General features: G+C 40.9%; 1 protein-coding gene across 1 annotated transcript in view; it reads right to left on the bottom strand.

Moving 5' to 3' along the window:
- Positions 1–7004: 7004 nt before the first annotated feature.
- Positions 7005–27307, bottom strand: part of CNPY1 (canopy FGF signaling regulator 1) — a 58586-nt gene continuing 38283 nt past the window's right edge. The window contains 3 exon segments of the mRNA XM_064644642.1: positions 7005–7015; positions 7323–7419; positions 9133–9294. Coding sequence (XP_064500712.1) covers positions 7005–7015; positions 7323–7419; positions 9133–9294 — 270 coding nt within the window.

The following is a 27307-nucleotide window of genomic DNA, read 5'->3' as shown; positions in this document are numbered from 1 at the left end:
ACAACACTACACTCAAATTTTAAAAAAGACAGAGAAGGAAACTCTAATATACCCACCTGAAATAATTTACCAGTTGCCGTTACAGAAAGCATGAAAGTTCCCTCTATTAAAAAAAAAAAAAAAGGAAAGAAAAAGAAACCAAAATTACCCCCTGTTGCCATCTAAGTTTGTTTATTTCGATCTTTTGATAATGGTTGGCCATTTGCACTATGCTGTTCTCCCAGAAAAGCAGTTTTCTTTGTTACTTTTATGGGTTTTTCACGTTGAATGATAAAAAGAAGATGATAGAGAGAGGCAAAATACTTTTAAATTTTTTTTGGAAAAAAATATATGATTAAAAGTAGACTTTGTCATAACCGCACAGATTCCAAGCACCTGTGTTCCTTTTATGTGATCTGGTAATATATGGTTTTTAAACACACTTTGAGCCAAATCTATTTTTTAGGACCACTCAAAAATCAACAGATTTCACAGAAAGGAAATAGGACTGGAATCCAAACCTTTCCCATTAGTTTGAAACACACATATCTTAGTTTTATGTGCAAATGTATAAGAAACATTTTCCTGCTCTCAGACTTCAGTCAGAGCCCTTTGGCTGTAGGTTTTGCATATGAGGTGAGCTCAGTATCCACACTGAAGAACCCATCCCAGCATAAATTGGCTGTTTGGAAGCAGAATGAAACACAAACAGTTCAAATATTTGAAAGTTTCTTTAAAAATCTCTGTTTACATGGACATGAAAGAAGGTGTTGAATTGGATTAAGAGTGAAGAAAGTCTTCCTTAAACACTGAAGGCATTATTTCCATTTAATATAGCATAGCTGCTCCACGATACTCAAATTATAACTTTGATGAAGTATTCTGCAAAATTGGTCTGTCAGTAAGATACGGCAGCAAATATCCCACCTTGAGCAAAAGCTTCAGTCTTTTTAAAAACATTAAACCAGACAACAAATCTTTGTGTAACAGGTTTAGGGGACCAGATGTTAAACTGCTGTAAATCAGCACTGCTCTAATGGCTTCTGTGAAGCTCCAATTTACACACACTGAGGGATGGACCGTGTTATTGTTGAAATATTTAACTTTTGAAATATTGTAGAAATACATAAATAAACTTTAAAATTATGACTTATTAACAAATTTTTAATCAGAGAGAGTTTTTTTTTCTCCATGATATGATTGATCATTTTATATTCTTCGGTGGTCACTCAATCTGTAAAGGTGACCTATGCATTTTCAGAACTTTTTCTTTGTTATAAAGCCTACTGTTACTCTAAAAATTCTACTGCTTTGAATGAACTAATCTTGTTACCTTAAAACCATGGCTAAGTAGTTAATGTCCTTTTAAACAGTGATTTCATAGAGTATTGGAGCCTGAAGCAGATACTCTCCCACTTTATCTTCTGGGGACACAGGAACAACCTCAGCCGAGTCCCAGCTCTGGGTGAGATTTATGACCAAATATTTCATACTGATTAGTAAATATTTTGGACAAAAAAACCTCACCCCAACGATGAAAGGCATAACCTCTGTGAGGAATATTTTGATGTTTTTTGCCATTTCTTCAGCAAGAAAGCTTTAATTAAAAAAATTATTACACTAGTGGTGCTCAGGTTGAGTGAACGCTTATATCGGGATCAGTGGGACATTGATATGGAAATTTTAAAGGAATGGTTTGTTTTAAGAAAACTGCACACATTCCACTAAGCTATTTCACCTTTAAATGGACAAATATTTTGAAAGTTTCCCATTGTCATCTCAACAACAGCGACAGAAACTTTGCAGCTCATAGCTATAAAATCCGAACTCTTTCTGGTCTGGAATTACAGATGAAAAGATCATCTGTTACACATATGAAAAAATAAAAAGTTTGTTGAAATTATCTGAGTAATCTTTTTCTGCTGGGAAAGGAAGTTCAGTTTTTAAAGACTCCAACTCTGTGACAATCAGATGTTGATTTTGTGAAAATCAGCACAACTGAGATGAATACCTTGGGGTAAATAAAATCCCAAACACAGAAATAAGGCAGAATACCCAATTCCCCAATAAACTCCACATTCTCACCAAAATCTCTGCACATTTCATGTCAAAATATCAGAAACAGAAAAACAGTTAAAATAATAATAGTAATAATAATAATAATAATAATAATAATAATAATAATAATAATAATGATAGGAAGTGCAGGCACATTTAAAGATTAAAAGTAGAAACCAGAGGAGGTATTACAATGGCAAAAATTGATAAGGCAAGGAGAAAAGTGGTGTTTTCACCTTACTTCAGTCTGAAATCAGGACCTGATCTTTTCTATAACCTTTGTGGGGAGCAGCCTTTGCTCAGCCACCTAAGGAAGGAAAAGTTCCCTGTGATTTACTGATGTCCTGCCCAGTAACACTTTGCTGAAAGTACCTGTTTCTTTAATTAAAAAAATATATTTTTCAAGCTAGAAAAAAACAGGTTTTCTTCTTGAAGCACTTCCACCTCTGGATGTGTTAAGTTGAAAATTAAGGCATGTTAAACAACTTTGGGCAATAAATGAGAAAGGAGGAACAGCGTGAGGCATAACCATGACAGTGAGTCAGGCTCTTTTAGATACGCTCTTTGAAACAGATTAAGAAGGATTTTTAAAAAACAGAATGAAGCAATCTATTCTCAATTTCTGTCTTCCAATGTCTTAAATAATTGAGTGTCCAACTCTTCCTTTACAGGGCACGAACATGACTCGTGCATCCCCACCCAAGATGGCATTTTTGCAAAGCCCTGGAAACTATCGCTCATTTGAACTGAAAAATTGCCCCACGATGCCGGGTTCTCCTCTGATTTTTACATCACATAAACACAGTTTATGGAGAAATAGCTGCTAGAAAACCTCCTGGAAAGCACCCAAGCTCCTGTGGTGAAACTGTCGCTGCCCAGGTGGGTTTTGGGTGTTGGTTTTGGGCACTTGCTGGTGATGGGGTTGGCCATGGATCAGCCTTGGAGAACAGACCCCAGCACACTGAACCCTTAGACTTCCATACATACAGAAAATATCCCATCTCTCTGCAGAGGGGACTACGTTAGTGTTTAAATTCACTTTCCCTTGTCTTCTCAGTATAACCTTGTTGCTGATGTGTTTTTAGATCAAACTTCGTATTTAAAACAAGGAGTGACACAGCCCAGCTCTTTAGTAAACCCCACCGATATGGATCCTTCAGTGCCTTGTAGTGTTTGGGGAAATCTGTGCTCATAAATCCTATTGCAGGGCAGGGACGCAAAGGCTAATCTCTGTCTTCACTGTTCTTTTTCCTAGTTGCATGGGGAGAAAAATGTGAGAAAATATCTAATTCCGGAGTGCTGTGGCAGCATTAAACCACAGCTTTGCACCCCATTTATTGCCTTTATTAACTGTAATCTTGCAGAGAGTGTTAAGGTAAGTGGTAAATGGTTTAATGGCAGTTTAATATTCCGCACATACCCATAACAGACATTTTAGTTGCTTTTAATTGATGTAGCTGCTAGCTTTGTTAAACTCTCCAGGAGAGTAGTTCTCACAGGGAATGAGCCTCCTAGAAAGTATCAGTTTGCAAAAACACAATAGTTTGAGTGATAATTGTGCAGAAAGAGACTTCTGGATTTCTTTGCAGTAGAATAAGAGCGTTTTGTTTCACTTTTCTATAACTCAACATCGGGTGCCTAAATTATAGTCAAACTTGGCAAACAGCTAAATAAAGAAACACATGGGATAAGTCACTTTTAAGATAAAATGGGGACTAGAAGATTTTAACCGAACAGAACATTTTATAGCTGTGAGCACATAAAAAGAAAATCATGTAGGAAAAGTCCTGGTGTTACTTAAACAGTAGCTTTCAGCACCCATAAAATATGTGGTGTTAAATTATTTTCCACTTATAAGTCAGCTGGCTCTGGTCTGTACGTTACCACAAGCTTTAACTGGTTTCTGGCTTCTTACTGGCCTTCACATAACTCCATTTAGCCCTGAATGAAACACTGCTGGCACGGCACTGAGCGCCAACTATGACAACTAAAAATATATCTAAGTCCAGAAAGAGCACATAGAAAATTATTGCAATCAGCAAAGAAAATTAAAGGCCAATTAAAAAAAAATAAATCTCTGTTATTCCATTGGGCTGACCAGCAACGGGCACCTCCTGTTTGGGAGAGGGAGGGGATAAAGAAAAAGGTAATCTCCTCGAAAATTAACTTTCAGACTTTTTTTAAGCTTGTAAAAATAGTAGAGGATCTGAAGGTGCATCTCAGCAGGTTTTGCCTGCCTGTCTAGCACCGAGACTTTTTGCGTGATCAAAGAATACATGACAGTGAATGGATCTATGCTTGTAAATATCAAACGGTTTGATCATGCTAAAAGACTTTATTGAAGTTTCCCACTTTCTAATCAAACAAGAAACATCCACCTCCGGTAGCTATAAAAAAAAAAAGTCTACTATGATATTAGAATTAAAGAAAAGCGCTGAACGGGACTTGAGGAGAAGGGGTTTTCTTACCATAATATGGGACGTTCATTAATGTCATGTTAGTAGGCTGAGAGAAAACTGCAGTGCTTTTTATTTTGCCATGGCACAGTATAAAAAGGGTTTGATTACACCAATATTAAGTCCTCAATGGCCCACAAGAAAAAAGCCATGTTCACATACGTAGACTTTTAAAACAAAATTAAAAGCATAATAATGAAATGAATACATCACTGACTCGGTTTGGTTTTGTTAGGTTTTTTTTTTTTCCCTACTTTATGGTGAAATCCACAAGCATCAAAATCTGCAACTGGCCCGTGGAGAGGTTTTCTATACTGTTCCTGTCGCTTAGTATGATAATTCAGAAAAAAAAAAAAAAAAAAAAAAAGTTAAAAATGCCATTCTAAATGAACACACAGAACTCTGAATAAAAAGAGCCAATAATTTACAGTAGGATGATAAGAGTGTAATATTGCTTTAATATAACGTATTAATGAAAATTGCCGTTGTAAGATAGATAAGACCTAATAATATAAGTCTCATTGTGTTCTGTGAGTTGGAGGCTTTGGTAAGTTATATGTTAGAGCTGTGTGGCTGGCGTGAAGCCTGACACAAATTTGAAGACTCGCCGTTTCCAATGCCATCGGTGTCTGAATTTATTTTCCCTGGAAAAACATAGGCAGGTACTTTCCTGCTCTGTCAGGTATTACTGCGCTCCTCTGCCATCTCCTGCCTGCTGCAGAGTTTATGAAAACGTGTTTTCATTATCTTAAATTCAATTTAATACATTTATTTTCATCCCACTTTATATGTAGAGTGAATTATATTTTAAAAAAAACTGTGGCTTTTTTTAGTCTTTATTCTTTATCATACTAACATTTTTTTAAAGGGCAATGGGTTGATATGGTGAATGGCAGATTAATTTCTTGTCCTTATTTTCATGCCAGGGTAGCTCAGCATCCTCTGTAGTGTTCCTGCCACTTTTGCAAGCATCCTATATTTGCAACGTTGAGAACTCATACTTCTGTTTATTAAATGGAAGCTTGTTTGTCTGTGCTAATTGCCAGGAAGAAAACTAAACTACTTTCCCCTCTGTGGACCACTATTTATAGTCAGAAAGAGCAGCCCTGCACATATGCAGGGGGGTATTTGTGTGAAGGAGGCGAACGTGCACTTACAGCGATCTCGTCTGCCAGAAGGAAGGAAATTATCTTGTTGATGAAAGAAGGCTGGACGAGCACACAGTGTGGGTTTTAAACCCAAAATGTGATTTTAAAGGGGGAGACGGGGAGGTGAAAGCTTTTGAGCACATCCATGAAAAAAAATAATAAAAAGAAGTTTTTAACAGCGTGGGCTTTGATATCAATATTTTGCCTGTGCCTTCAGAAAATACTTTTACAGAGTTCCTGAAGATGCACAAAACTGCAATTTGTTCTCTGAAAGGGTTAGGGGCTGCTATGAGAGGACCCGAGGAGGAGAAGGCATTTATCCCCGTCTCCTCTTCTCTGAGAAAATCACTCTGGAAGATGATGATTTTTCTACACTATCCCACAGACAGCTCTGGGTTTTGTTTCCAAAATATCCAGAAAGTTTTTCTGCGCAAAACCCACTACCAGAAACCCTGTCGTCCATTTTGGAGGAAGTACATTGTTTTCTAAATAATTTGCTACTCCTTGTGTCTGTTCTGTCACAACCGAGAGTAGCTCTATCATGGCAGATATGACAAATAAGAAATATTTGTAATAAATCAAATTTGTTCTGGAAAGTTTATTTTCTGGGGATTATTTGTCCAGGAAGATTATAAGAGAGAACTTTGTGGCATTATAGATGGAATTCTCCAGTGCTCCAGATTATGTGTTTTCAATAAGTATTACAAATACTCTGACACTTTAAAGTATACAAACTTATTTCTAAGAACTTCTTTTCCAACTTCTAGTACTTTTTATGAGCCCTGTTTATCACATCCCAAGTAGTGGTTACAGCCTTTAAATCTCAAACACACACACACCCCAATATTTACAAGCGTTGATTCAGAGATCGATATTTTCATGCATATTCCTGCACTAAAGGCAGCACGTTGAGGAAGGATAACCCCACTTCATTTAAAATCTTAGAGCACTTAGTGCCTTATATTCTTTTCAGATTCAGAAATAAAAATCGAAGTTAAAAAAAAAAAAGCAGCAACACTGAAAATGAAGGAAAGAAATAGAGGAAGATCTTAAATAAGCTTAAGGAAGCATTTCCTTACTTTGTCAGGATTGAAAAGAGGCCTTACTTATTTGGAATTATATATTTTAGGAGAAAGAAAACATTAAACATTTATAAAATACATTTTCCCTAGCAGGTGATGGCAGTGGGCTGGCCAGCCCTTCTAAGGACAACTCTTGTCTGATGGCAGTGAAGAGTTCATCTAAAAATGAATAACACATTTCTAACCCTGCCCTCTCATGTCTCACAGTCCAGCTTAGTGGCTGCAATTAGCAAGTAACCAGGAGAAACAAATGCCTGTATTTTGTTGCAAGAGGGTTAGTTTCATTTCTGACCTGGAAGTGACAGCGCAGACACACAAGGAGCAAAAAATCATGTAACACCAGGAGGAAAACACACCACGTTAGCTGGGATGCTCAAATTATGCTGCATTAGTATGCACGAAAGAATTAAAAGAATTAAAAGCCTTTAAGAAAGGGGAGTTTTGTTTTGGTTTGTTTTTTCTTCTCTTTAAAAGCCATGTAGTGTCATTGCTTATTCAACAACAGCCCACTTCTCCTCCAAAGCAGTACGCTGGGTTTGAAAAAAACACCCAACCCCACACGGCTGTAGAGAGAGCACATGTTACATCAGACACAGTACCTGATTTTTCACTGCACAGCTTGTCAGCTAGATAGTCTGCCTCTTGGGCGATAAGTGAGAATATTTCATCTTCATACTCCTCTACGATACTTTCCCACTGTAAGGATGAAAAAAAGGAGGATACTCGTACTGTGCTTTTTTTTTTTTTTTTAATAGCTAGAAATAAGCAGGGCGGCTGCGAGGAGTCCTCGGCTCGCTCTGCTCTCCCTGCCCTACACAGCGTGGGGATGAATGGGGAATGCCCAAGAATTCATGCTACCAAATATTACTTAAACTTCATGCCCAACCTCACTGTTGTTTCAAAAACACATTCATGGACTGGGGGGGGGGAAAGCCCCTCCAAAAGGCATTTTACTTGGTTAGGGACACTCGACCCCACCCCCCGCCCCTTTCAACATGGACTCGTGGAGGAGGCACTCAACATTTAAATAAAACAAGCCCATTTTGTAGTCTGATATTAGTGGTCACGATGTGCAATAAATACAGCTCCCTGGCCTTGCAGATGCAGCTCTGATTTCAGTGCAGATAGAGCAGTCGACAGCACTGAGCTGCTGAGCCCCCCCTCGCCCTGGCATTTAGGGAGCTGCTGAGAATTCACCTCGGTGCCACAAAATGGGTCTCTACGCCCCCATGAAGGGTAGGTGAGTGCAGGTCCAAGGGAATACACCACTCAGCCTGGTGTTTGGCACCTTGTAAGAAGTCAGGGTGCATATTAAGAGGGAATTCCTGTCTCCAAAATCTAGCCTTCAACCCATAAACAAGGGGAAGCTCTTTAACGTGGGCAGAGAAAAACCATACTGAAATAAAATCTGCTTGCTGGAAGTCATGCTCAGTATACACACATACACACACACAGAGAGAGAGAGAGAGAGAGAAAGGCTCTTTGCTGTGCTTGATTAAAAAAATCAAAGCAATACCTGCCAGGACATGCAATAACAGTGAGCTGGCAGTGACCGAGGCAGAGCTGTGCCTGTGCTCCTCACTGGCTCACTCCCCTGCTTCTTTCAAGTCCCAAACTGCTCAAAAGGCCAGGACCAGCACAACCCCCTGGCTTTTTTGTAAGTCCTCTTTTTTTTTTTTACACAATTTTCACAAGAGTTAAAAAAAAAAAAAAAAAAAGACCCCAAAAGCATTAAAAATATATATATCGATATAGATATATGTGTATATGAAGGCTCTGGCACAAAGCCAGGCAGAGAACCTCGGTGTTTTTAGTAGAATTAGCTGAGAAAACCCATCTCTATGCCACAAGGCCTAAGGAAAAAAAAAAGGATGACATCCCTCCCCTCCTCCCTTAATTTGTCCATAAATATTTGAAACTTCAGTTAGCAATCTGGATTTTAGCCACTAGTACAATTCCCTTATTTCCTGCACATAAATCAGCAGAGATATTTTTTTTCTGGGAAATGCTGATTTATATTTAATCACTTAGAAAAAATCCATGAGTAAATTGTTGTTTCGAACTGTCGAAGTTTAGGAAATCTGTAACGTATAAAGCAGCTGGTCTAATCCGTGGGTTACTTCTGCAAGTGGCATGCCTTTTGTAAATGCTTTATTCATATTTATGAAGCCCTAAATAGATCCAAATACATTTCTAAATAACGTTATAAAGCATCTGACAAAATGCGGTGTTATCACCAAATACTCAGCTGGTTTTTGTGAGGAACCAGTGTGGAGTATGTTAAAATATGGCAAGAATCTTAAAACAAGGCACGATCTGCATGAATTTGCTAATGACGAGAAAGGATGGGCACACTGACACAGCTTTGGCTGGAAAATAAAAGGTTACTCATTTGTTATGTTGGCCTACCCCAAATTTCAAAGGTTTGTAAGCATCAGATTAAACACTGCTTTTTTTTTTTTTTTATAATCTGCATAGATTTTTCTCCCCTCGCCTAGGAGCAAATCTATCCCATCTCCTTTTCTGTCCCAACAACTCTGTGAAGTTGCTCTCTGACTTAGTTAAAGGAACCTCATGGAGGAAGAAATTGATTTTTTTTGCTTATTATATCACCAAAAAACCCACACTTCATACAGATAATGCCCAGTTAGATCGCAGAAAGAGGAAAAAAAGAACATCCCTCTCGCTATGCAGAACCGTTGACACATTACATTACACACGTAATTAAAAACGTCAGCTCCAGCTAAGGTGGCCCTGGAGAACCTGCGCCGACCCTTCCAGCTCACACCCACCGCGCCCCTCGCGCCCCTCGCCCTCCTCCAGAAGCCAGCCTCCCAGTTTGGAACCTCCCGGCAGCCCGAAGAGACCGCGGCGAAGGGACACGGCCGGCGGCGGCGGATGTTTCGGGCCATGAAAGCCCTTGGCGCTCCAGCCACTTGTTTCTCTGGTTGAAGCGGAGTTTGCAAAAGTCCCGGGCTCTCAGTTGTTGCTCTGTCTTTTAGCCGCTGCTCGCCAGCTCAGATGCAGCTGTTTAATACCTCCCAGGGGTTTTGTGCAGAAAATAATAGCTTACAAAACCTAGCTTCTCCCAGGTTCTACTATTTCAGCTTTATTTCCGAACAGCTGGTCCGTGTCTTTGTCCATCCCCTTCCCTCCCGGCCGCGGCGAGAATTCAGCAGGAAACCTCTGTCCACTACCTACGCCCTGAGAGCCACCACCGCTGGTGGTGGGGGTCAAAGAGCAACCCTCGCCCTTAGAAACGGGGACAAAAAAAAACCCCCAAACTTCGCGCCCTGTCTAGACAGGTCAAGGTGCAAGATGCTCCTCTCCCTGTTGCGTCTTCCGGAAAGGGGCGTGAACCGGAGCCAAGTGCACAGCAAACACCCGCGCTGCATCCCTGCCCCTTTAGAAGACTTCTTTTTTTTTTTTTCCTTCTTCTTCTTTTTCTCTCCACCCTCTGCTGATCAAAGTAGGAAGTTTTCATGACAACCATAGTCAAAGGGCCTGCATCGCAAATGAACTCGATTTCGGCGATGTTGATATATCCCGGCTCCATTGTCTCTTTTCAGACACAGTATGAACCCTTCCGGTCTCAATGATTACATTACAGAAGGACTTTCACATGTGGGCTTCATTTGCACAAAGGGGTTGCCTTGCTTCACCACCATCTGGCCACAAATCAGATAAATAAAGGCAGGAGAATTAAAATTAAAGCTTAGAGGGTTTTTTTTCCCTCTCTGTCCCCCTTCGTCTTCTTCTTGCACCAGGGCCCATTATGAAATCTCTCCCTCCCCCGGTCACATACGGATGGGGAATCTGCTTTTTATGAAACCTGGGAAGAGCAAAAAAGTGACTAAAAAAAAAAAAGGAAAAAAAAAAGTCTGGGAAACACAAAAAAGTGCCTAGTAAAAAAAGAGGACAAAAAATATAATAAAACGACGGCAGCCTTTTGCTCCCAATCCTGTTTGTAGGGCAGCATGACTTATTTTACAGGAAAGACAGCCTCATACAAACCCCACATTTTGTTATTAAAATTCTGTCTCATCTACTGGGATGCAAATTTATTTTTTTTTTCGAGAAAACACAATATCTCACAAACTGAAAAAATACGTAGTGGTGGCAGAAGGTGGTGGCAGAAACTTGTGGTGTTTGAAACTTGTGCTCCAAACTCTGATGCTTCTTCCTCCCACCAGGACGGAGAGTGCAGAGTCTCTGGCAGCTCAGGCACAGAGCAAACACTTTCCCCCTGAAAACCAAGAAATACGTGGTAGTTTCTGAAGGTAGAAAATAAAAAATCCTGTGAACGTGGGAGGAAGGTTTTACATTCCTTATGACAGAAGGTGAGATTCGACCATATAATCTAATTCCTGCCCTGGCATCACTTCTATTGAGGTCAGTGTTGTTTCGGGTGGGATTTTCTTTTTTTGCAATCTGACTGCTATAACAATAAATTGCACTAAATTTCGTTCCCCTTCTAAGCTACACCCAGGATAGCAACTTAAATTAGTTGAGGGGAAAGCCACTTTTCATGTCTGCATTTCTTTTCACATAGAGAGATTCTGTATCGCTAGCAGAAGGGTTTTACTCTGCAAATTCTGGAAAAAAAAAAAAAGATTTTTTTCATGTCTGTACTCCAACCAATATTCAGGTGTGTAGTCATATCCCCTGCAGCTTCCTGCCTGGTTGGGAAAGCACTGAGTGTGGCTGAGTCAAAGCCCATGGATGCTGCAGGGTACCCTACAAAAACACAGGTACTCACATCTCCTGAACGTTACCATGTGCAGCACAACCAAGGACCGACCTGGAAAAAAACATATCCAACACCTGAAAACAAGAATGAACCCTCAAAACTTACGTGACAATCCCCACAAATTTACAGAAAGGGTTTTGCTGAATGTGCTTTCTTTTGGATGCACAAGTAAGTTTCTGTGCACGTACTGGCACCTGTGTGATGGGGTTCAGCCTTATATTTAGCATCATATTTAGATTTGGGCTGTACTCCCTGAAAATGCAATGAAAAATATTGGAGAGATAGGATATACATGGAGAAGATGAATAAAAATACAAGAGCTTAACTTGCCAATAGTTGGATTTACTCGTTTTTTGTTTCTGTCTAATAAAAGAGATATTGGCTGCTCGATCTCTGCATAACTTTGCTTTCCCTCATTTGGCTGGAGTCAGACTCACACTTCAGGTAGGAACTACCATTATCTGAGCATGTTTCTTGTAAACCTATGGATGCAGAAGCTGCCAGGGCAGTCTATTAATTTTTGGTGTCTATTTGTTGGGTTTTGATGAGGGAAATCTTTGCAGAAATAAATGCAACTTGAATTAAGCGAAGTATTTTTGTGCTGAGCTGTGCTCTGCCCGGTGTGCAGGGCTGTAGGCAGTTGAGAGTGCTCTTTCTGAAAGTGTTTTAATAGTAAGAGAGGAATAAGTATTTGGACAAGTGGTGGAAAACTAAAGCCTTTCTTTCTATACTGTGAAGATTTTGAATAGTACTTGTCAATAAAGCAACTCCTATTGTAATTGTACCGGAGACATGGGCCTCCACCCCGAAAAAGCTGTCTCAGAGATACTAACCTCATTAAAATATGAATGAAAAGGCAGCCATCATTGTAATGGGAGAAAACCATTTACTCAGCAACAAACTTTATCTTCTATCTTGCGTAAAAACATAAATATGATATCCAGCAGGTTTTTCATTACATTTGACGAGGAAGCTGATGGATACACAATTTTGTTTTTTTTTTAAGTTTTCAAATAAGTCACAAAATTTGCTCCTTCCCTCCCTGCTTTTCTACTGAGCATTTCAAAATTGGAAGCACCTTCAAATAATTTGAAATCTTTAAAAAGGAAAAAAAAAATAAGAGGGCTTTGTTTCTTTGGGGAGTTTGGGGGGGTTTTTTTAAGGTTTAAGGAAACTTTTGCATTTGTTTTTGTGTTGGGGTGGTGTTTTTTTTTTTTTTTACTTTTTTCCCCCCCAGAATATCTCATCCAATTTCAAAAGAAAACAAGAGAATTCATTACAGACCACTGTGACAACACCTTAATAACAGTCAATTATAGGGTGCTCAAATGCCTGTTCATTACTATGTCTCTGTTAATCTAGTCCTAAATTTCTTGCTTGATAGATACAACTGGCCAAGAATACAATTGCATTACAAAATGCAATGAAAAATATACACAATGTAAGTGCAGGAAGTAGGCAGTTTCAAAATAACTGAGCTGTCAATCAAACATTTGTCAAAATAATTAGACTTATCTGGCCCTTTTTTTTTTATAAAATATGAGCAGACTCAGAACGGATAATATGGAAAGCTTTAGGTTTAAACAGGAATTGTTTCAGTGACTTGGAAACAAGTCTTTTAAAATGTTTCATGTAGTTTAATCATTATCTTTTCATCCACAAAAGTGTTCAAATCATTTTTGATATTAGTTAAAAGTCAATATTTAGAAGTGAAAATTCAAACCTCCTTTGCTCTAGGCTAAAACAGGAGCAACATGAATGCCGAGCTACTCTAAAGGCTGATGGGATATATAATTAGCTATTATGTTAATTGAATCCACTGTGAGTTTGTTGTATGAGATTTCTTCATATAATATGCAAATAGCTTCGAAGGTTTAGTTTTATTAGACAATATAATTAGAAATCTTCTAAAGGACTGAATTCTAATGAGGCATAATAAAGCTTTGTAAAATATCTGTTTGCTGGGTGAGCAGACCACCTGGGCTTAATCAATACCGGGAACTTTGCTGTGTAACAGCACATTTGAAAAAAGTTTAAGAATTTACCTTTCTGGTCCCATTCATCATAGTTTTATTTTAGGAGAAGGACAGTTCATTTTGGCAAGGAAGGGACTAAATTCTTGTAATAAGGAAGGAGGTGAAATTCCTGTAATCTGAGGGGAGGAAGTAACTTAAAAAATAAACTATTTGAATTCTGGTAATTTAAAAGAAAATAAAAATAAATTGAAAAAAACCCTCTCCCAGCTGTAGCGCCAGTTATGTGCATCTCAAGATGCTTAAAGTAAAATGTTACATGAGCAAAGTTAGCCATTATTCCTGCCATTAAATGCCTGCTTCAAGCAGATGTACATACTTTAGCTTCTGTAGTGTAACTAATCAGCGTAACTTCACTTTTAGTAAAATAGCCCAACATGTTAATATGTGGAATTAAACACTCTCTTCTAAAGAAAGAAATTCACACCAGGCTATGCTGGAGCTGGTCCCGAATTCCACCTTCACATTCCACTTGCTTTAAGACCACCACCAAAGACAAAGCTTAAATTATTTTAGCTAATGCCAGAATGCCAAAAATGCGTAATCTCTCATCTAATTCGCCTTGTTCGCACTTTAGACTGTGCCAAAGCTGCGTTATTCAGTCTTAATATTAATTGAAAATAATAAAGACAGGATATTTTGCTCTAGTGTTGCATTCAGAGAAGGGCATCTTTTTCCCCCCTACCAACAATAATCAGTAGCAACACATCAGGAAAAAATCAGAAGCGCTGATTAAAGCAGTAGATTTAACCAAACAAAAATGAAGCACGACACAGTAAGTGCCCTGACAGCCCGCTGGAGAAGGGAGGCAGAAGACAACCCAAAATGCAGCCAGGCTGAGGCTACCTATGAAATGTTTCATTTCTCTGTGCCATACCAAAATACTTCTGGCCCTGTGCTTCACAGAGATGCTCTCTGCAATGCCAAAAATCTGACAAACCCACACTTAACGAAGGCAATGAATATATTGCTGTGAATATATCATAAACTTATCTTGCTTTGTATAGCGTGTTACAAATCCATCATACCCAGGTCTGGGTGGACACCTAACTGGTACCAGTAGCCGTCCATTATCACTTCTCTGATCCATACACTTAAAATCTGCAGCAGCAAGTGTTTATTCCTCTGAATAATGAGGACCTCAGCACGGCAGAAAAGAATAACACTGTACACACCATTTTCAGCTGAAATTAAAGAAAAACAAAAATCACCGAGTTTGTTTTTCCGAGTTCTGCTCTAAGCTGTCCAAAAGTTGTTTGTGATCTCTCAGAAACTGCCTCTGCTTCCCACCACCATTTGAGGAAACAAATAGTCAGTCAAAGCCAACCTTTCTCCCCAAATGTGAACTTTATTCACACTCCGTTTTTTATTTCTTCCTTAGATTCAAAGCGTCTGAAGGAAATAGCCTGGAGCAGCCTTCAGAAATCAGGACCGTGCCCTGGAGAATTAGTGTCAGAAGAGGATGTTACCTGTTTGCCTTGCCTGCTATCCTCCCCTTATCCCTTAAGGGAACAAAACCAGGCGGATTCTGCCTAATGTTAATTAAATCACTCTGTTAATTAGAAGTAAGGTGCTTTAGCAACAAGCAAACAAAGGGCCCTATTCCTCCCTTGCTCTGCAGTGTGGACTCAAATGCACTCAAATGCTGACTGGATAAACTCAGGAAGAAAAAGAATCTGAGGAGGAACCCATGTGCTTTGATCATCCTTTCCCACCCCTTCCTCAGGCAAATTGAGCTCTCCTAAGGAAGGGCTGCCTGCAAGGGATGCTGGATATTGTCAGGAAAGGTTGACTAGACAGAGAACCTGGGAATAAATCATATATGTGACTCAGCATATACAAGTACTCAGCAAAGAAAAGAAAATATGTGATAAAATTAAGTTTGATAATCTATTGTGCTGGAAAAAGTTTAAGTGTTCAGATCCCATTGGCCACGTGTGGGCTAGCAGACTCAACAGGCACCATCTCAGGCACTGAAATACAGCTGTCCATGCTGCTGGGCTTGGGCTTGGGCCACCTCCTTGGAGGGAACAACTGGGAAGGTCTGTGAGGTGAAGCGCTGAGCAGGTCAGGCTGGAGGTGAACACCTCCTTTTGGAGTGCATGGATAGACTTCACCCTCCTTGGGAGACCTTGGTGCTGGAGAGTATGCCATGGAATTTCATTGAGGGAAAGAGAGCAAAGATGAAGTGCTGGCTTGCTGGGATTCCCATGGGATACAGATCTGAGCTGAGTAACTGCATCCCTGGAGCCATTGGTTCCCAGCTAAGGGGTGACGCTCCCCTTAGGTATCCCCTGATGATACCTGCTAGGCCACCTCATCCCTAGGGATAACACCATGGACTTCCCAAACGTCTTTTTCCATCCCTGAGAGTAGGTGAGTCAAAAGGGTTCCTGCTTCCTGGTGTTCAAAATAAAACAGCAAGTTCTTCTCACTAGTCTATTAAAGTTGTAATTTTAAAGCAGCAACACGCCTGTCAGGGGACAGGAGTGCTGGAAATAACACTGATAAATGGAAACCCCGCTGGAAATTTTTAACTAGTCTTATACATGACAGTAGATAAAATTTTCTAATCTGTGGACAATTTCTATGCTTCGTAGATTTCCATAGCTAAAAGCTCAGAGTTTCTTAAACTCCTCTGTCCTTCTCTGCCTGTACTCTCTGCTCAGAATGCCAGGTCTTCAGCCTCCCCCCCTGCTCCCCAGGGAAATCCTCCACATCCTCCACAGCACTAAACCTGCACTGGGAGTATCACACGAGCCTCCATCCACTGCTGCTTCTTGCACACTCCCAGGGCAAGTAAAGGGTGGCAGGTTTCAGCTACTTGGCTGCAGCTCTCTGAGACCACCTATAGACTTAAGCCTGTTAAATTAACCTTAATACCTTCATTATTCCTCTGCTGGATGGTAACCATCTGTCCATGACTTCGAGTTACAGTTAACCTAGGCTCCTGCTTAGATTTCAACTGAAATCCCTGTTTTTTGCCCTCACTATCATAGCAGTGATTGAGACTGGGGTAGGTTTAAGCTGGTCTGTGTCTCCCCAGCATCAGCAGGGCTGTGGATTGGTGAATGCTATTCCAGCTTACCCCGGAGCTGGAGCCACCAGCTGTACAGTGACTGCACACTGCTTATCTCTGGCTGTCCTCTGGTGCCCACACTCATCCCCCTGTGAGTACAAGGGGTTGGAAAAACAGGCCTCCATGTAAATGATAGTTCCTATATACTTTTGGCTATTCTCTTTGCTTGGGGACTCAGCTAATGCAGTTACATTTTCACCTACAATAGCCTCTAATGTGACATTAGTAGCATGGATAGCATGCCCAGGCTAGAGTCTCCATTTTACCTTCGAGGGTGGATTTTGTGTCTCCTCTGACTACTCCATCCTCACTCACTCCGCTTGTGCCTGAAGTTACTTACATATCCCTGGACTCTGGCACAAGGACCACTTCTTATGGCCCCATTTACTGAGCCCTCCACTACAGCAGGGGCCATTTCTGTTTTCAAGGTCCCATTTCTGTTCTCAAGGTCACATGTGCACCTTCTCATATGTACAGGGAATGATGAAATACATCACACAGTCCTTGGGGACAGGAGCTTCAGGTGACATTGCCTGTCCTCAGTCAAGAGCAACAAATTTTTTTCCCCTTCCTATCTCTGGACAGAAAGCAATACACCCTTTCACTACCTGAGAAAACTCTGTTAAGCCACCCCAGCCAAGTGACATAAGACTTTTGAGGAGAGAATCATAAATTAGCAGACAGAAAGGAAAAAACTTACAAAAGAAACGCAGCCTGGGCTGGCCTACCATGTCTTCTTATCACGGCTTATCATTTTACATAATTTCTTTTTTATTTCTTAATAAAGTTATCAGTGGCTGCACTGCTTTTGCATGTCCAAGATAAAAGAAGTAAGCAGGAGGTTTACTTCAAAGATATTTCTGGGTCACAAGGTACTACAGAGACATGACAAACTGTCCATTTGAGGTGTGTTTCAAAACATTTCACGGACTCATGTTGTTCTATACTTACAGTCAATGCTTCAAAGCATTGATCCTTTGACTTTAGTGGGACAGAAGTGTATACCTATATGCTTCACTATATGTATCATATATGTATGCGTGCTTAAATATTTAGATCATGCTTATAGAGGTTATCTAAGTGCACTGGATGCAGAAGATCCAGAAGAGCCTCACTCCAATTCTGTAGCACAAAATCACTATGAGTGTGCCTATCCTAAGAAAGGGTGTCTAAGAGCAGTTTAAGTCTGTCTGAATGATGGATCAAGAGCAGAGGTGATCCAGATGAGCTCTGCACAGTGAAGAACAATTGACTGCCCAGGAGATTTATGTATTTTATACCAGATTTTCTACAGCAATGCACAGTTCCAGCCTATGTCTAGTGTGGTATAAATCCTGCTCAAAACTAGGGAAAACAGAGTGTGTCCCAGCTTCAGAGCCCTGGTCCTGCCTTCTACTAGAGACAGCTGTAAATCACAAAGCTGGCATGCTTGTAGCACAAAAGTCATGGGCATCCTCACTGCTGCCCCAACGAGCATCACCAGCATCCCAGCAGCCATGAGAAAAACAGATACTGCCTCTTCCTTCAGTCAGTCTGAACAAAAACAAGGGCATTTAGCATCTGTGAAAGGTATTCCAGGAATGTTGAAGTTGTGGTGGTTTTTCACTTTTTCTTTCTCCAAAAAAATTCTATTGCAAACATTTAGAGCTGCCCTTCAACACATCTACCTGCATACCTGCCCAGAGGAAGGCAGCAGAAATTCATAACCTCACCTATGAGCAACCTAAATTAAGCTTCCCTACCGCCCAAAAATTGACTCTGATTAACTTAGTGGTGAAAAGAGCCCCAGCTGACAAATAAGCATCACCAAGTAATTCTGTGCAGACTTATCAGCTATCGCTTACCAGAGGCAAAGGGGATTATCACCCCAGCTGGCAGGAGCGGCCGCCTCTCTGCTGCACTTACAGGTACCAAAGGTCAGCTCCTTCCAGCCACTAGTTGGGACTCCCTGCCTTTCTCCAGGGAGTTAACCCCCATTCCGCAGAAAACTAAGAGCTGGTTTTACTTAAACACTGGGAAATGTTTATACACGTAGGGAAATTAACAGTAAGAACTAGTTTCTGTTCTTATCTTTAGGGGGACGGTTGTCCCTGAAGCATCCCTTGTGTACAGCTGGTAGGAAAAGTTTGGCTGTTTTTCTGTTCAGTTCATGAAGGTATTTGATAAAATTGGATGTTATTTTGGTTAAAAAAAATGTGGAGAGCAGTCGGTTTCTTGAAATAATCCTAATTTTCTGCAGTTAAGCCTTTCTAACTTCTAGCTTCGTTTCTAGGATGTTTCTATGGATGGTAGATTCAAATATTCCAAGCACATGCGTAATTTTACGAGCCATCTGCTCTAAGGATACATTTGATAGTGCCTTAGACACAGCTGCGTAACTTTTCCAGATTACTCTAAGCATTTATGAGTGCTGTCCTAAAGCAAAAGTGCATACAAATCTATAAACGCCAAAGTCATTTGTTTTCAAAGAAAATGCAAATTAATGGGGATAATTGCACACACAAAACCATTATATAAAACCAGGCATACCTGTGTGCCATGAGCTAAACACCATGAGCATAAATCTGTGTTGAACCCCAGGCACCCAACCCCCAAATATCCTTCCGTCACCGATTCCCCATCCCACAGCAACAGACTCCACGCGACATCCAGGAGATGATTACGAGCTATTACCCCACCTAGCAGTGCTGAGGAAAGGCTCCCACGCTGAAGGGAGTCACAAATAATTAAATGTTTCAAAACACAATGGATATGACATGCTTTCAAAATAGCATCTATAGAATCACTTCCACTAGGGCAAGGAGCTCTCGGGAGGAAAAGCCCTTTCACTCACTTCAGTTGATTACCTGTATAAAAGGGCTTAATTTCTCTGGAGCGTTTCTTTTCCAAATCACCTCTTTTTTTGCCAAATCCACTGCAGCATGAGTGGCAGGTACTCATACAGCCCATGAGATAATGCTTCCCCAGACAGATCTATGAGGACGTGGGTCCTGGCTAGACTTAATTTTTAACATGCAATTAATTAAAAAAAAAAAAAAAAAAGGAAGGAATTAGAAAAAACAGTTGCCATTCCTGGTCTTGTAGCTCACTGGTAAAATGCCCAAACTATTAACCAGAAGGTCTGACCATGACTGAAGACTTCAGGGTGTTTCAGCAATGTCTGGGAGCTTTATCTTGGAAACCACCTTTTCCATTCCAATTCTGCTAACTCAGACCTATCGAGAGATGCCCTTCCTTTTCTCAGTTTGACAGGCACCAGGTTCCTGAGGGATTTCCACATCCCCTGGCTCAGAGCCAGGCCAGCTCCTGGCCCCCTTCAACACCCATTTGGGAAGAAGGGGTTTCCCAGCCCCTTTGGTCACGGTGCCCCATGAGTCACTTCCACATCAAAATCTTGCATTTCTTTGGTGGGTTCCTGGAGTGGTGTCCTAAACAGGTGGTGCCATTTTCAATATATTTTGATGGGAGATGCTGGATGATCAGTGGTTTTAAAAGATTGCCTCGCCTCTTTCAGTGAAGAAACAGTTGTTGGGAAATGTAACTGCAATTACCCTTTAGAAAAACCTCAGTCAGGTGAAAATAATTTCCTTAAAAACTATCTCAATATGTTAAAATCAACAAACTAATTAAATGATTAAGGGAAAAAAAAGATGTGCCACTGTAAAGTTGTGTAAAACAACCAGACATCCAAAATGATAGGGAGAGGCAGTGCAAAACACAAGGAACTGATACCAACTTTTACCATCTGCAGTGAACTGCCAACAGTTTCCCATGATCAATGATTTGAACAACTGCCCCTTCACCCCTGTCACCCTATGGTTAAATCAGGATCTCTTCCCATTGACAGCAATAGTACTCTCCATTTAAACTAGTGGGAGCCAGATCAGGTCACTGGATACTTCTCTGTTTATTACCTTAACATGCTTTTAATTCTTCTGTAGTGTATATTTATATCTGGGCTTCCTGGGGGTTTTAGGCCCTTTTTAAGGATAATTACAACCTGTTAGGAAAATGCCTTTTAAGTTCTACAACTATATTCTCTACTCTAATCTTCATTTTATACAGATGTTTTCTCTGGGATTTTCTTTCATTTAAAAACATGATATTTAAAAATATGTATGTAAAGGAGTGAGATTAAGAAATACAAGATTTTTGGTAGACATGTTCCTGAAGTGTTCATGGATTTGTGGGCTTTCCCAAGGACTTTATGAGACTTAACGTTTTTACAAGCTTGGGACAAATGAGGATAAATCACACATATTTTCTAGAGAAACTTGGAGATAAATATAGCCAGTCTGGGCTTTCTTATCATTGACATTATATTTACAAGGGAATGTTGCATGGTGGCTGACTGATAAAAATAGGATGTTAGTGTTCCAGTGTGTGCAGAGGTATGAGGCTGGTGCCAGCAGAGATGCAACAGGAAGAGAAAAACCACAGATTTTAATATCTGTGAGTTTGATTTTGGCATTTACTTGGTGCTGATTTTTTCCCTGGAAGTCTGGGTCTGTCCAGCTGGTCCTGATGCCCTCTGTTGGAAATCTCCATTTCTGTCAGTGGCACATTTTTCTTCAACACTTTTGAGCTCTTTCTTCAGAAAACTGAAAAACTCAAATCACAGAGCAACTAAACAACTTAAAACTCTGATGGTGACAGAGATAAGAACAAAAGAAGAATAATTAAGCATTAAAAATCCTATGTGAAAATTACTTCATTCTCAAGTGGGTATAAAACTAATATACGTGTGGGACATTTGAAGAACACCAAAGGCTCATGAGATACTGCGGTGAAATTTAGACCACAGCTAATTTTATCTCCTCTGATGGAATGGCTTTTCCTTTTATCCTCTGGTTTCCAAATTTTCAGGGCAAACTTTGATTTCTCCTATTTAAAATGCATCTATTTTTATTGCTAAAATTGTTTGGATTAGAAGCACCTTTAGGCAAAAGCTGATTTCTGTAGTGTCTTTGTGCTGGGCCACGTGGAGTTGGTTGCTCCATGATTAAGACTGTTGGTACTACTGAGGTGCCTGCACTAAATAGTAGTAGGTTCTTAGTGCATCCTTAGTGGGTCTTGCTTCAGGAGAGGTGATGTAAACTCCACAGAATGGGATTATTGAAGAAAAATCAATTTGCTTTGTAACAAAACACTAAATCCCGTTCTTGTGAAAGTTTCTCTTTAGTTTCCACACAACAAAATCTTGGAAATGTTTGGGAGTGATGAAGGATCTGCTTCCTTCTCCAAAAACCCAGGCAGCAGCTCTCCACATAGGAGAGGATACAGTCCAGTGAATGGTAGCACCAGGCTCCAGATCCCAGCTCCACTATCAAGCAGGCAAGTCACATAGCCAGTTATGTCCCTGTTTGCCAATCAAACTGTTCAGAAACAGCAACTCTGCCTCTGTGTACATACCCGGGGCTGAGCTGGGCTTGGATGGAGATTTTTACTTCCATTTGGATTGTTTAGAGGGATCTGGGGAAGCAGACTGCAAGGATGATCTGTGTCTATATTTCACCAGCATCTTTAAGGTGTTTTTTTGACACCAGCATCTTTAAGGTATGTCTTTAGTTCCTCCTCCTTGAGAGGAATGCACACCAATAAAATGGGTGGCTCCCAGAGTGGGAGATTAGAGCTGCTCACACCCTGGGGGATATTGGAAGTGACAAGAATATCTAAGAAGAGCTTTAGAAGTACAGCTTATCCTCCTTACATTGCCAATCTGCCTTTTGCTGAGAGCTGCTTGGGAATGGATTTCCCACTGGATTAATTAATTCTAATTATGACCTTCCATCATCTACCCATAAATTGGCTTGGTGTGGTCATAGGTGAGATTTCAAATACGGGCTACACATTAAATATACATATATATATGTAGATCTGTATGTGTATGTACATACACTAGTAATTCTCCATCTGGGACCACATGGCAACTATGCTAGATGCTGTGTGCACATACCACCAAAGGATATTCCTGTCTCCATCGAAGAATGAAAGGCAACCAGCCTGTCAGGTAGGCAAAGAGCAGCATTTTATAAGTGACCTGTATTAGATGTTGGGGTTTGGCCAGATTTCTTTCTTCTTGGTGGCTTTTTCGTCAGACATCCCCTCACTGCTTTCCCCCAACTACAGTAGGTGTTGGTTTCGTCTCTGAGTTAATTTTCACCTCTCAGCTCTATGTTTCTTTGTTTCCAATGTGCCCCAGGATCTCAGTGGCATCTCTTGGGGATGCAGAAGTGCCTTCCAGGCTGTCCTCCGGGCTGTTGTAAAACACTGCTAAAAGCACCCACAACCTCCACTTCCACTACACTGCAGAGCATGAAAGGTATGGATATATATATAGGACACCGGCTCATAAATTAATATTAAGAATGCTGTTTAAAATAACACACTGGTTAGAGCCTGAGGGGTGCCAAGCCAAGAAAATCACTGTAAATCTTCCATCTGCAACTCATCCCATGGAGTGTGGAATGTGCAATGTACCCTTGCCTGATGAGCCCAACTTCCCAGATTGGACCAAGGGGACAGGGCTGCTGTGCTCTTGCAATTTCTTGTCCTTGGAAGCAGAGGATTAAAGAAACAATTCTCCTTTTCCTGATACTCTGCTGCAAATCTTCTAGCACAATAGTGGCAGTAAGTATCAGCTACTGTTTGTAATCCATATGTGTGGAGCCATAAGTATTACAGTCTGGATTAAGGCAACTGGAGCCCATCTGATCTCGGTTGTCAATAAATCATATAGATCCAGAAGGACTCAGGTGAATCTCAGGAGCTGAAAAGCTATAGTTACCTCTTTGTCTTATAGTATCACCAGTGATTCACAGAAAGTTTGAGACTGGTGATGTAAAGAAAGCTCGTACCTACTCTGAAAACTAGTCACACATTGCTGCTCTGAAAATGCTCAGAACGGGCTTGTTTTGAGAGTGTTAAATCCAGATTGCAGGGGATTCCTGAAGAAAATAAGAACCAGCCCCTTTTAAGCTTATTTTTTGAGTGAAAAATAAATATTTACATGATTATATAATTTCCGTCATGCTTATAAGAGCATTTCCCCTTTAACATTTTTTGCAAGATCAGAATAATGGACAAGTAAACCTCAAAAAGCCTCATTAGTTTGTCTAAATTAAGGAAATGAATGTCACAACAGCTCTTTTTAAACAGAAGCCCCAACTTCACAACTCTTCCCACAACTCATCGAAACCAAGTGCAATTTTTATCTTGATTTTTTTTTGGGGGGGTGGGGGAGGAGGAATCAAGAAAAATAATCTGAGTTTAAGAAATGGGTACTGCCAGCCTAAAAAAATAAAACACATTTAAAAAAATCTCTGCTTTTCCTCTATCTCTTAGTGCAGGTCGGGTCATCTTTGGGGGCATCCTTTTGGGAAAGCACTGCCTGAAAGAGTGCCTGCCCTGCAGCCCAGAGGTGTAATGGCAGTAGTGCAGTCCAGCCCTGCTCAGACCTCGGGGTGCTTCAGTGAGTCTTCACATTTCTCTGCACAAAGGCACATCACCATCACTTCTATAGAGTGGGGTTTGTTGTCCAGAGGCTCCTAGGAAAATCCTTATCATTTCTCTCGGTTATCTTTTTATAAACCACAAGAGAAGGAGACCGTGCACTCAAGACTTTCAGTCACAACGTGTGAAATATTTAAATACAGGAGGTTTTTTCTGCCCCCCACTTTTTTTTTTTCTATTTTAAAGGCACACTTGCTGCTCATTTTATGGTGCCATGCTGCACCTGGAAACAAAACTCCTTCCCTTTTTAATTTTCATAGCCCAGGTATCACAGGTGTACTGAATGTGCCCCTGAGATGCTCCGCTTGAGCACCTCCAAATCATATCCTCAGTCATTTCACCATCCAAGACAGGAAAAACCAAGGAGATCCTCAGCAGGTCTGGGGGCCCATGGTCCAGGCACATCCCAGGGCTGACGCTGCACTGGGGAAAAGCTTTTGTTGATCTCAGCACAACGTGCTGCTATTTCACCCCTTATTGTCTCTCGTGCTCACAGTGTGCCACCTACATGTTTCCTGCTGCTGTTATGAGACACCTCAATGGCTACACAAGTCATTTTTCCAGTGTCTTATAACAGAGTAATGCCTTTATTTGATTGCAGGTGTGAGAGCTGCCCTGCCAGATATTTTTGTGGCTGGAAGACCATCGCAATCGAATCAGGCAGATGCAGCATATAGGAAATAAGGACTCTATGCCAGAGAGATGACACTTCAAATCACATGCCATTTTAGACACAGGAAATGAAAATCCCAAAGAGACTTTGAAGAAATGGAAAGTCGTTTAACATTTCGATATTTCTGTATCAAAATCTCCAGGTAACAGCCAATACCAGCTTTCAACAATTTAGGAGGCTTAGAAGTGCCATGAGGAAACAGAGATGGAGATTGCCAGGATCCAAATCCTGGCAGCAACAGGGAGGATGGTGGGTGGTTTATTTGCCAGCAGGTGGGCAGTGTACAGTGACGTACAACCCCCAAAGGCAGGCAGGTAATAAGTCAAGCTATTGTATAAAATATCTTCCTTTTATCTAGTCTTTTAGCTGAAAAATATTATCCCTTGTCATATCATTACAGGCCAAACAAAAAACTCTGTCTCCATCTTTCTTACAAGGCTCCTTTAAACACCAAAAAGCTGCAATAAGGTCTACCTAGAGTCCTCTCTCCTCCAGGTTAAACAACTCCAATTCCCTCAGCCTTTTGGAGAGGGGTACCATCCCTCTGATCATCTTCAGGACCCTCCTTTGGACGTGCTCCAACAGGTCCATGTAATTCCTGTGCTGATTAAAGGTGTTTGAGAAGCTGCCACAGGCTAGAACTAGTGCAGTGCAACTGATGGGACCTCTTTGCGTAGGAGTTGAGAGTCCCAAGGGTGACACCAATTTCTGTCTAATTTTAGGACCAAGAAGATGGCAGAAAATGACTCCCATAACAATGGGAGAAGGGGATGCTCCACGCAAGAACAGAAGTTACTTTTGAATGTCATGACATTAATATTTCATTAAATGCTTCCAAAAGCTTGCAGAGACATCAGCATAGCTTAGCCAGAGGTACTGCTTGTAGCAATTTGTCATTTGGGTAACTGAAGTCCAGGTCAGTCTCCTCTTTGGAGAGGGAGAGGATATGGCAGCACTTGGGCATCCTGACCAGGGTCAGGATGATGGTGGTGTTAAGAAAAGATCAAAAAAAGGCCAGGGTATTCTAGAGGTTTGTGGATTTCAGAGCTGACTTAAGCCAAGAGCTATCTCGACACAGGCTAGTGTGTCCTGCACTGTCACTGCTTGGCCATTCCTGGCTTGCTTTGAGGGCTGCAAAAACCCTGGTTACGTGATGCTGTTGTGGAAGCAGCTGGAATGAGCTGGACCAACTGTGTTGTAGGGGCACATGGAGGGAGACACCTGAGCCTGCACTGCCCTCCCTGGTGCTCTGTGGTGGTCTTTTCCATTCTGAGTCATGCAGACCCACCATCCCAGTACAGTGGAGTTATTCCTGTGGCTAGTCCAGGCAGAGCAAGACATGAGATGGGACAGCTGCTAAATTTGTCAGGCTAAACTCCAGACCAACATGTATGTCAGAGCAGTTATTTGATGAGTATTTCACTGCGAAGACCTCACAGAATATCAAAGGGTCTAAGTTTCAATGCCCTGAGGTTAGACAAAAAAGTTCAAAGAAACACAAAGCAGAAAACCTGAGCATCCCTGACAGAGGACTTCAGGGACAGGTAACAAAGACAAGCAATCTGTATATGGACTATGCTATAAAACATCCCTATATTCCTGGACAACATGCCTATTCAAGAAATTGAATACTATTTGTCTCTGAAAAGAGGTAAAGGTGCAGCATTTGGGGGAAAATGAGTAGAAGTGAGACTCATTAAAGAAAAACACAAGAGTGGCATATGCTCCCTGGCTGGTTATAGCACTGCTGAAGGGTGTTCAAGGAAATGTCAGGAGCAACTTTCTTCCCTTTTTGCTGCCACAGCCCAGTTAAGATCTGTTTGTGGAAGACCATAAGCAACATAACTGATCAGCAAGTAAATGAGAGGCCTTTAATGCCTGCCAAGCCTCCTGGATCGTTTCCCTTTAAAGGCTCTAAGATGCATAGGATTTCTGACAGATGAAAGCAGAATTGGTTCATTTGTTGAATGCAAACTGAAACCTCTCAAAAGCATTAAGTCCCATTGTAGGGCTAAAAAAAAAATCTAGCTCAGAAGTCAGCCTGCAGATTTCTGCTGTGGAAGACAGAAAGCATGAACTTCATTGAGCTTCACCTCTGCAGAGCCAGGTTTCACATGCCAAGGCTGTTAGAGATTTTGCAGCTCCAGTGAGCAAACAAGACTATACCTGATGACACAGAAGGTGATGTCTGTCGAGTTTCTTAAACACCAGAGTTTGATTCAGTCCTTTAGGGGAGCTCAAGCTGGTCAATATGGAAAGTTAGGGAGTGAAAGGTAGCCAGGAGAAAAAGAGAAGGCAGGGCAGAGAGCTTACAGCATGAAACAGCAAATAACTTCAGCGAGCGTTGAGATCCGTGCAGTCCACATCCTCTTCTGTTCAAAGTCTGCAGATAAATCTTGAATACCTTGTTAGCAAATTCTAGAAGTAGGGTAGTCATATATATAAAGGAACTAAAAAAGCAGATCCAAACATATTATGTTACAGGCCTCTTCACGCTGACTAGTCAGTGTTATTCTGGACGAAGACTTTATTTTTAT

Source organism: Pseudopipra pipra, chromosome 1 (genome assembly GCF_036250125.1).
Source record: "Pseudopipra pipra isolate bDixPip1 chromosome 1, bDixPip1.hap1, whole genome shotgun sequence".
NCBI classification, from domain to species: Eukaryota; Metazoa; Chordata; class Aves; order Passeriformes; family Pipridae; genus Pseudopipra; species Pseudopipra pipra.
This window is presented reverse-complemented; position numbering and strand designations above follow the sequence as displayed.